Genomic DNA, 10,555 nt, shown 5'->3' with positions numbered 1-10,555 from the left:
CGTGGGCAGGGCCGAAGGAACTTCACCTTGATGGGACTGAACGGGGTGGGGGGGAAACCGCTTACCTGGCCCTCAGCCGGTTGCGCTGCCCGGAGCAGTCCCCCGGGGGAGAGCGCACCGCTCCCGGGCCAGCAGCGACCGCTCCGTCCCCATCCCGAGCGTTACTGCCTTGCAGGGAGCGTTGTGTGGTCCGAACCTCCTGGAGAGGCTTCACGGGAGAGCCCACCACCCCCTTCCGTGGGGGCGGCCGGGGCACTGGGTGGGGGGATCTCGCTCTGGGGATCCCGGCTTGCCTAATGCCTTGCTTTGCTTTGCCTCGCAGCCTGGAGCAGCTGATCTCGCCCGTGGCCTTCCCAGCCAACAGCAGCCTGGACCCATGTGCAAAAGAGACTGTGCTGAATGCCATCAAGGAGAGCAGGAAGCGGGCTGTGGAGGAGGAGGAGGAGGAGGACCAGGCTTTTGGGAACGATCAGGAGAGCAAGAGAAGGTAATAAGCCAGCAGTCCAGGTCATTGCCAGTGTGTTGGGAAGGTCATAAACGGGGCTAGCGCTTCAGTGGTGACAAATGGGATGTGTCCCAGAGCGCGCCGGGCCCGGTGTGACCAGGAGCCTGGGTTGGAAAAGTGCTGTGGGAAGTGAACCGCAGAGAGGAAGCACACCCCATCACCCGGCCCTCCGGGCTGTGTCGGAAAGTTCTCCAAGACTTCGTTTTGTCCTTGAGATCAAAGGGATGTGGTTTAGGTTTTTGTCTAGGCAAGCTCGTGGGTCAAGCGTGTTCCCCGGCGTTGCTGGGGTTGGGAGCGGCTGGGATGTGGTTTGGGGAAGCCTGGCAGGACTCCCTGGCAGGGAAGTGGCTTCTGTCATCACGGGGGTTTGCAGGCCGGGGAAACGTGGTGGGAAATGCTTGTATCTGCTGTAGGCTCATCATCTCTATCCTTCAGTCAGCCCCAGGCTTCCAGGAGAGACAGGATTTCGAAGTCTTACAGCCCTGGGCGGAAGCATTGCGCTTTAAAAGATCTGCGTGCTTCCTTCATGCACTGTAGCTAGCAAAAGGAGGTAAAAACACAAGGGTAAACAAGAGAGACTATCTTCTTCATTTGTTAGTCCAGGTCAGCGATTTCCAGCTCTGAGCTCGAAGAAATGAGGGTGCAGTGTCTTTGCCAGCGCTCTGGGAAGGACAAGGCATAAATCCTGGGTGCCAAGGTCTGCTGGAGCCTTTCTAACCTCCCGGGCACAGCGCTGCCTCGCCGTTCTCCCCTCCTGTTTTTCGTCCTTCCCACTTGTGTACGTGGAGGCCGTTCACCTCGTGCCCCTCTGCCCCTCACATGCTGGGGCTGCCTGCCTGGGCTTGAGCAGGGGAGCTGAGAGACCACAGAAGAGCAGTTTGGGCAGTGCCCAGGCGCTTTGCCCCACGTGCTGCGCTAGGGCTGCTGCTAGAGGTGGCCCTGAGAGCGCAGCGGGGTGAGCGGCGGTTTGCAGGGGGCCGCCGGCTGCCTTCCTGCTGCGGCAGAGCATACCGTTCTCTCCTCCGTCACTGGATTTCCCCTCTACCTTTGAACCTTTACCTTGGCTTGGTGAATCTGAGCCCCACGAGAGCTGAGCAGGACGACAACAGGATGGGTGCACAGACAGGATCAGTTTGGTTTTTTTCTTTATTCTATTTTTTTAACATGCCAATACCTAGCTCTGCCACGAAAGCCAATTTTGAGGGCATTAAAGCCTGGCAAGCACGAAGAATGCTCGTAGGCAGAAAATCCTGCGACCTTTGAGGGCAGAAAGGAGCCTGCGTCAGCTGGAGAGCGCTGGATCGCCTGCGTGATGGGGTCAGCATGCTTGAGCTCGAGGGAAGCGCTTGGGCTAAGTTACAGGGCTGATCGTACACCTCCAGCTCTGCTTCGCAGCGCCGTTTGCTTTAAGACTTTCAGACTTCAGGTCTTCACTGAATCATTGTGGGAAGGGGGATTCGGTTTCTGACTCAAACGGTCCAGGGCACTGGCTAGGAAGAGGTAGGAGATCTGAGTTTCGGAGCTCAGGTCTGTTCCAAAAATGAGCTGCTCGCACTCTGAAATGTTTTGGCTTGGAATAACGGATTTGAGCAAAGATTTCGTTACATCAGAACTACTCTGCCCAGCAGGCAGCTGGTGGAGCTGCTGGTGCCTGGGAGGAGGCAGCTCAGGGTGAGAATCAGTGAGGACAGGACCAGGTGGAGAGAAAATCCACAGCAGGATGTGGATGGGGAAAACCTCTGTCCTTGGGTATTGGGTGACAAGAAAAAAAACAAGGTTTGTGCTTTCTCAGTGCTGAGCCTGCCTGGAAGGGGTCTTCTGAGGCTGGGAGGGCAGCCCCTGTCTCTGCTGCCTCCACGTTAACCACAGGCTTCTGCCCTCTCTCCCACAGGCGCCACGATAGCAGTGGAAGTGGGCAGTCAGCGTTTGAGCCGCTGGTAGCCAACGGTGCCCCCGCCTCTCTCATACCCAAGTAAGTGCCCTTCGGGCCAAAAGCAACTGCTGCGAGCTGGGAGGGGGGTCTGAAAGCCTGTGGGCTCTGGAAAAGGTGCTTGGCTTTTGTTTGCGGAGCCCAGCTTCGGGGGAGGGCCAGAGAGGCTGTGGCTGTGCCTTCCGTCTGTCACCCTGAGCGCAGGCCGGCGGCCGTAAGGGCTGTGCTGCTGCTGAGGCCTCTTTCCAAGCCCTGCGCTGTGAGAAAGAGCAGGGCTGCTTTCTTCCACCCGCCCTGTATTTAAAGGACCTGTGGGCAGAGTGGTGGAGAGCTCATAAAGTCGTCTTTAACCTCCTCTAGGCCTGGCTCTCTGAAGAGGGGCCTTGTCTCGCACTGCCCGGATGACTGCTCAAACAAGAGGTCACGCACCTCTTCCGTGAGTTCCCTCAACAACACGTACGCTGGCGGGATCCCCAGCTCCATCCGCAACGCCATCGCCAGCTCCTACAGCTCCAGCCGCGGCCTCTCACAGGTAGGAAACACCCTGCCGAAGGCAGCGCCGGAGCCCGGTGCGGAGTGGCTCGACCCTCCTCTGGGATCGCCCCATGTAACTCAAACCCTGGGCTCGTAAGAAGAGAGCGGTGTCGCTGGGTGCCTGGCAGTGAGCGCTGCGGGGAGCCTCCAGCGCAGCTCAGCCGGGTGGTTTCATCTCCTTGTGGGTTAGGCAGGCTGCTGGGCCGGCGGCAGAAGGCGGCAATGTTACTTGTCCTTCGGTGCACGCTGCTGGGGGAGTCCCCAGGCTGAGCTGTCCTGCTGCAGTGCTTGTTTTACACCGAAGCAAGAAGGATGCTCTTTTCCCCCTCCCTACTCAGCCTTGGCCAGTCTGCTAGGGTGGATAGATCCAGGTGAAAGGAGGGGGGGAAAAAAAAAATCACTTTGCACTGCCATCTTTTCAGCTGGAGTCAGCAAGTATTGGAGCCGTGCACTCCCACTTTGACCCAGGTCCCCTCAGCAGCTGCTGTACTATAATAAAATACTGCTTGCATCCTGGGTCAGGCTTGCAAATGTGACGGATGGGATGTAGCCATGGCTAATGGAGCTCTGCGCCCTGTGCAGGGAAAGGTTTCCTCCAGGATGTATTGGTAGGGAAAGGTTTCCTCTGGCTGGGGCGAGTCTAAAATCCTTGAGGTGGGATCTGTCCGCTCTGAGCTCCCGGTGAGGAGGTGGCCTGCTCCTGCCAAAGCAGCCCCGCGCACGTGAGGGTGAGGCAGCCGGGCAGCCTCTGGCTGTGCCGCACGAAGGCAAGAGCCGGCGTCTGACCAACAGCGTCCTCCCTCCCCGTCCTCTCGGCCAGGCTGTAACGAGCCTGGAGGCCGCTTGCTCCCAGGGCGGATTCAGTTTGGGACGGCCAGACTTTGCGCTCCACAGAATGTGGAGGGGAGTTAAGCCGTGTTGAAGCAAGAGAGGCTCTGGGCTCGTTAGCCACGGCCCTGGGAGATGGGATTTAATCTGCAGGCGAGCAGGAGGATGGGAGGCTGTGCTCCCTGCCAGCCCCCGCACTGAGTTACTGCTGGTCTCTCTGCATTCCAGCTGTGGAAGAGAAGTGGTGTGAGCGTGTCCCCGCTGTCCAGCCCAGCGTCCTCCCGCTCCCAGACGCCGGAGTGGCCTCTCAAGAAAGCCAGGTAACTAGCCGCTCACCCGGCGAGCGCCTGCTCGTCGATGCCAGCTGGGAAGAGGGCAGTCGCCTTCCAAGCCATCCCGGTGCCCAAGTCCCGCTCTCCGCTGGAGCCGGGACAGTCCAGGCCCCTTTCTGAGACGTGGCTGCTGGGTCATCCACCGGTGTGGAACCCCCCTTGTTGTGTCAGTTGGCGTCCCTGCCACCTTGTTACGCTGCGGTCCCGGCGGCAGCGCTGAACTGCACCATCCCTGCCCTGCTCCCGGGCCGGGTTAGAGATTTAAGGGCTCAGATTGCCGCAGAGGCGACATTGCCTTGTGGCGTTGGCCTGGCCTGGGTTGCTGGTTGCCGAAACGTTGGGAGGAGACAGGCCCCGATTTTTGCCATCTCCTCAAAACCAATTCATGGGAGCTACAGTAGGGTTGTATTTTAGCGCCTGCCTCGGAGCGCAGGCCCTTGTTCTCCTCTCTCCCGGCTCAGAGAAGGACCTGAGCTTATGTCAGAACTAAAACCGACACAACTGCCTGCCCTGGTGACAGGGTGGGTCCAAGCCAGGAACCTGCGAGGGGCAGCGGCTTCCGTCCAGGACCCCCGGCTGCCTCCCTGAGGCTGACTTGTCCTGCGGAGGGTGCGCAGGCTCGGCCTGACCAAGCTGGGGTCCTGGGGAGGGGAGCAGCTCCTCTGCCTGAAGCTGCTTTCAGGCTGGTGTGGTGAGGGCAAGGCTGTTGTCCTGAGGTCTGTTGTTCGACGGAGGCAAAGAAACACACCAGGGATGCTGGTGGGAGTCCTTAGCGTGTTCGGTCTCATCCTGCTCCCTGGGGACGGGGCCACGCCTGGGGTTGACCCTAACTGGCTCTCTTCCACTTGTGCAGGGAAGAGGAGTTGCATCGCTCCAACACTTCCACTCCAGTGAAATTGGACAAGGAGCTGCAGACAGAGAAAGGTGAGCGTAGGTGGGCCCCAGCTCTGTGCCCGGGTTGGATGGGCCACCGGTGCAAGCAAGCAGCAGGACAGGAGGTAGCTGAGGTCTGCAGGTGGGATTGGCTTGAGATGTCACCTGGAAACTAGGAACGTGCTGGTCCCAAGGCAGTGGCGCTTCTGCTGGCCTCAGCGACTGCCCTAAAGGGATTTCCGGGTGATAAGCAAGGGGTGCTGACAGTGTTGGTGTGCTAGCAGATGCCTGGGAGCTGGCTTGCAAGGGGGAGCGCCAGCCCCCAAGCCAGCACGGGTCCAGGTGTCAGCCTTGGGGCAAGATCTGCTGTGGTACGAGTAGCATCCTGATCAAATTCCAGGCTGAGCTTATTCTGACGCTTCCTCAGCTAAAATGGAGAGGAAATCCTTTGTGCCCATCACAGATAGGGTCCCGTGGCACAGTGCTAGATGTGGCTCACGCAGTTTGCTTGGTTTGTGGTTCGGGTAGGCAGTGTGCAAGGACCGTCCGTGGAGGTGGGAAGGGGCCGCTGCCCTGTGGAGCCCCAGCAGGCTCTTGTAACAGACTGCCCCGGGATGTGTTGCGGCCAGCTGCTCTTCCAGGGCATCGCAGCCTTGTCCTCGGCTTAAAGCCGTGCCCCTGGCTCTGCCCCTCTGAGATGGGTCATGCAGAGAGGAGTCAGAAGGGACAACCCTGTTGGTACAAGCCAAACGCCTCCTCTGCCCGGGGCTGGTCCTGACTTGTCTCCTTCTGTAGCGGTGGAGACGCCGGCGCGGAAGAAGCAGAATTCCCTGAGCCCGCCGTCCGCATCGGGGAGCAGTGGGAAGCGCAAGCGGAAGATCCAGTTGCTGTCGTCTCGCCGGGGGGACCAGCTGGCGCTGGTACGTCGCTGTCTCGCAGCCCCTTTTGCCCTCCTCTGGCGATAGAATGTGCTCACTGCAATTTCTGCAGGGCTGGGGGGAGACTGACCTGCCTGCCCTCAGGAAGGAGGCCCCGTCCTTGGCCGAGTGGGAAGTGACGCTATCCCCAGCCCCAGTGTCTGGTGGGCTGTGCGTGATTGTGCTGCCTGCTGCCGGACCAGGTAATGGCCTGGGGAAGGCCTGCCGTGCCCTCAGCGCCAAGCCGGGGGCCAAAATGAATGGGGATCGGAGCTCCGCGGTAGCGTGCTGTGGCAGAACCACCTGCTTCACGGGTCTTGCGACGGCCAGCCTTCACCACACGTTCAGAGAGGCTCTGCCGGCTTCCCTGAGAAGGAGCTAAGCTGCTGCTCTCTCTTGGCAGCCCCCACCGCCTCAGCTGGGCTACTCCATCACGTCGGAGGACCTGGACGCGGAGAAGAAGGCAGCGTTGCAGTGGTTCAACAAAGTCTTGGAGGATAAGGCTGGTAAGGGCAGGCTGGGAACGCGGAGGGGATGGCAAAGGAGTAGAAACCCAGGGCTGGCAGGGCCGTGGGGTGTCTGTGTAGCGCAGGCTGGGGAAGCTCCTGGGTCAGCCCTACCTGGTCCTCGGGTCTGGGGATGCTCTTAGTGCCTTCAGACTCGGGAGACCTCATGCCCCAGAGTCCCCAGGGTGATGGGTGAGGTTCCCCAGGGCCGGAGCTGTGGGATGTTGATGCAGTTTCCCTACCCGCTGGGGAAGCTCTGCTAAGGGTTAGTCCCCTACGGCGAGTTGCGGGTCCTGATTTCTTGCTCCTTCCCAGTAGATGCGGTCCCCAGCACCACTGCAGAGACTACGCCCGTGTCCAGGCCGCTGGCATTCGCCGTGACCTCCCCGGGGCCTGCGCCTGCCTCGACAGCTCCTGCCCCAGCCAGCACCAACTCGCTCTTGGACAGCCTGAAGAAGATGCAGAGCAGCCAGGCTGCGCCTGTGCCAGCAGGTGAGGAGGAGGAGGTTCGGCAGAGCGGGACTTCGGCAGAGCGAGGCAGGCGCAGTGGGGGCTCTGCGTTGCCTCTGTGGGAGGCAGGTGGCAAAACCCCCCGTTCAAGTGCTCTGCTGGCAGCGGAGATGACAGGCAGGTCTTGGGGGGGGGCAAGTTTGGGGACACTGAGCCCGTGGTCCTGTTGAGAGCTGCGGTAAGCGTGGAGGGCTGGGTCTGTTTGGTACGGGCGGGTGCTGCTTTGGGAGCCTTTGCAGCAGCGGGGTGGGTGCCTGGCAGAAGGGCTGGCTGTCTGTAGGTGACCCCCTGTCCCTAAATAAGCTCTCTCCCCCTTTCCAGACTCCGCTGGAGCTGCGGTAGCATCCCAGCCGCCTTCATCAGCTGCACAGCCGCCCGCTCCTGCTGTATCGCTGGAGTCGAGTTCTCTGCCTGCCACCTCTGCTGACACCAAGCCTGTGCCCGTGTTGAACACGCCTGCCCCTACTGCCCCCCCTGCCTTGGGGGTGCAGGCCCCCAGCAGCCTGGCACCTCCTGCGTTCACGGAGCTGGGCCAGACCCCCAGCAAGCCTCCCTCCTTCCCGAAGCCAAGCATCCTTTTTGGGATGCTGAACACCCCTCCTGCCAGCCAGCCGGCAATGACTGCGGCCGCTGCTGTGCCCCACAACCACTGACTGCGGCCGCTGCTGTGCCCACCACAACCACTGCTGTGCCCACCGCGACCCCTGTCTTCAAACCCATCTTTGGCACTTTGCCGAAAAGCGAGAGCACAGCACCCTGTACGGCTGTCATCTCCACCACAGTCACCCTGTCTGGGAGCTCAGGCCCTTCCTCGACACCCTCCACCACCACCATGTTCAAGCCTATCTTTGGCAGTGTCACCACAGCTTCGTCTCCAGCAAAGGCCTCTCCTTTCGCCTTCAAACCAACGTCACAGCCGACCTCGGCCGCAGATCTGCCAGCAGCCTCCACGACTACCCTGGCAGGATTCACAGGTCTCCCTAACGTCATCTTCACCACTGCAGCTACAACTGCCACCACGCAGAGTTCCTCCACAGATGCCACCATTAAACCCGTCTTCAGCTTCGGACTCAACCCGCCCACCTCCACCGGCCCCACCGCCAGCCTGACCGTCACCGCTGTCACATCCAGCAGCACGTCGCAGCCCTTCCTGTTCGGGGGCCCGACCAGCTCAGCTCCCAGCACAGAAACCAGCTTTGCCACCCCAGGGCCCGTGTTCCAGTTCGGAAAGCCACCTCCAGCCACGGTCACTGCCACCACCAGTGTCCCAGGAGGCCCTGCCTTTGGCCAAGCACCTTCAAACTCGACAGCTCCTGCCACCACTGTGGGCTTTAGCATATTTGGGGGCACCACACTGACCTCTTCTACCCCAGCCACGACAGGTCAAGCGACGTTGACGTTTGGCTCCTCCATCTCAGCTTTTGGCAGTTCCTTCAGCACGCAAAGCCGCTGCCGCCGTATCCCAGCGCAGCTAGTCAGCCCGCCTTCAGCGCCGGTGCTGCGGAGAGCCAGCCGCCCGCCAGCAAGCCCGCTGCTGGCCCCGTCAGCTTTGGCCCCCCGTTCAGTTTTGGAGCCCCCACTGCCCAGACCGCTGCTCAGCCGGCATTCGGCAGCGGTGCTCAGCCAGCCTTTGGCACAACCAGCGCCCAGGGCTCCTTCGGCACCAGCAGCACCCAGGCGGCTTTCGGTACCACGACGTCGGTCTTCTCTTTCGGGACAGGCACCTCCACCACCACCAGCTTTGGTTCCACCACCCAGACCACGAGCAGCAGCCCCGGCCCCGCCGTCTTCGGCACCACCCCTTCTCCTTTCACCTTTGGGGCGACCACCCAGCCGGGCCCCTCCGCCAGCGCCTTTGGAATCGGCACGCCCGCCCTCAGCAGTGGCTCTCCTGTCGTGGCATTCAGCTTCGGGGCTGGGCAGAGCGGGGCAGCCCCGGCGGCAACGCCGTTTGGCTCTTCCCTGACGCAGAGCGCCCTGGGTGCGCAGAATCAGAGCACGCCCTTTGCCTTCACCGTGCCCAGCACGCCCAACAACAAGCCCGTGTTTGGAGGTGAGTCGGGGTGGACGGGCCTTCTCAGGGGGTGAAGGGCAGGGCTAGATTGAGGCGGCAGCTTTCCTGCTGGACCTTGCTGAGCTCCCCGGGCTCGGCGGCCCTAGAGGGGCCGGTGCTCGTGCTGTGCAGAGCCTTGCCGTGCGAAGGGAAGGCGCTTCCCTCGCTCGCTGTCCAGGTCTCCAGCCCTCAGTGGTGGAGGGGAATCCTTAAATTCTGCTCCTTCGTCCCTCTGAATGCACCAGCTCCCTGGCTCCACGCGAGTGCTGAGCCCAGCCAGGTGCCCTGCAGAAGCCAAGGTCTTGCCAGTGCTTAAAAGCAATCTGGAGCTTCTTGGCGAGTAGAAACGCTGCCATCCAGCAACTGCAATCGCTTCTTGCTCACTCTGAGGTTTTTCCTACCGCTTTGCACCCTCGCTGGGCCGTCTCGCCTCCCACAGAGCTGAAACCCACATGCTGAGCAACTACTTGATCTAGAAAGACAGAGGCCTTTGTTCCTCCCAGGCCTGCAAATCCTCCTGTGCTGCCCTGCTGGCAGGAGAGCCCAGGGATTACCATGAGAGCGCAACTTCTTGCATTAAAAGGGCTTCTCGGGTGAAGAGGCTGGTCCCAGGGCACTGTGGTGCTTCAGCCCCCGGAGCGATATCTGTGCCTCCTGCGGGTGCCGCCGGCTCCCGAAGGCCAGGCTCTTCTTCCTTTGCCGACCGTGGCTCATAGTGGCGTGTTGCTTTCCAGGAACTCCTGCGCCCACCTTCGGGCAAAGCACGCCTGTCCCGGGAGCAGTGGGGAGCGGCAGCAGTAGCCTTTCCTTCGGGACGCCCAGCACTCCTGCCTCGGGCTTCGGAGGAGTCGGCGCTTCCTTCGGTAAGGAAGGAGTTGGTGCTTCGGCCTTGGGGAGCTGATGGGTCGTGTTGTCCCCTCGGGCTGGGGATGGCGGAAGGGCCAGGCTGTGCTCTGGGAGCCGGCTCGGGTGGTACCTGCTGGGCTCCGGGGGATGCAAAACCTTCCATTCCCCCCGGGGTGGGGATTACGCTACCCCCTGTGCCAGCTCCGAGTGAGGCTGCAGAGACCTGAGCGACCTTTCTGCTTCCAGGTTCGTCCACCCCCGCCTTTTCCATCGGGGCAGGATCCAAGACGGGCGCTCGCCAGCGGCTGCAGGCACGGAGACAGCACACCCGCAAAAAGTAACCTCTGGTGCTGCTGGGCCCCCGCCGCCGGCCTGCGCGAGGAGCCCCTGCACGCGCGTGGGGGGCTCCGGTCTAGAGCGGTCCCCGTGGCGGGACCAGTGGTGATGGGGCCAGGCCCCCGTCTCTGATGCCAGCCGGAGACCGTGCTGGGTGGCAGCGACCGGGGTGGGACGGGATAAACCAAACTCTTCTTACTTGAACAGTTCCACAGCCAGGGCTGGATGAACCTCTGTACATATCTGCAGCATTTCTTCCCTCACTTTATTTTGCCATGTTTCATAACGTGTAAATTTTTCCCCATTTGCTTCTTCTAGCTATTTCTGTGCCCTCCTCCCCAGCGCCCCCCCCGACAGTCAGCCCTCTGCCCTGCGGCACGGCAGC

The 10,555-nt window shown here is 61.4% G+C and overlaps 1 protein-coding gene across 1 annotated transcript in view; it reads left to right on the top strand.

The window, feature by feature from the left end:
* Nucleotides 1-296: 296 nt before the first annotated feature.
* POM121 (POM121 transmembrane nucleoporin) overlaps nt 297-10,555 on the top strand; it is a 10,943-nt gene continuing 684 nt past the window's right edge. Inside the window, 13 exon segments of the mRNA XM_019471294.1 lie at nt 297-487; nt 2,397-2,477; nt 2,796-2,967; nt 4,026-4,117; nt 4,983-5,053; nt 5,798-5,922; nt 6,323-6,425; nt 6,744-6,917; nt 7,257-7,565; nt 7,619-8,374; nt 8,377-8,988; nt 9,723-9,851; nt 10,081-10,555. The exon segment at nt 10,081-10,555 is cut by the window's right edge and continues 684 nt beyond it. Of these exon segments, the coding sequence (XP_019326839.1) occupies nt 297-487; nt 2,397-2,477; nt 2,796-2,967; nt 4,026-4,117; nt 4,983-5,053; nt 5,798-5,922; nt 6,323-6,425; nt 6,744-6,917; nt 7,257-7,565; nt 7,619-8,374; nt 8,377-8,988; nt 9,723-9,851; nt 10,081-10,175 (2,910 nt within the window). The 3' untranslated portion in view covers nt 10,176-10,555.

Source organism: Aptenodytes forsteri, unplaced genomic scaffold, assembly GCF_000699145.1.
Source record: "Aptenodytes forsteri isolate BGI_AS27 unplaced genomic scaffold, ASM69914v1 Scaffold209, whole genome shotgun sequence".
Classification (NCBI taxonomy): domain Eukaryota; kingdom Metazoa; phylum Chordata; class Aves; order Sphenisciformes; family Spheniscidae; genus Aptenodytes; species Aptenodytes forsteri.
Note: the sequence above shows the minus strand (reverse complement) of the source record. Positions and strands in the feature narration are given on the sequence as shown.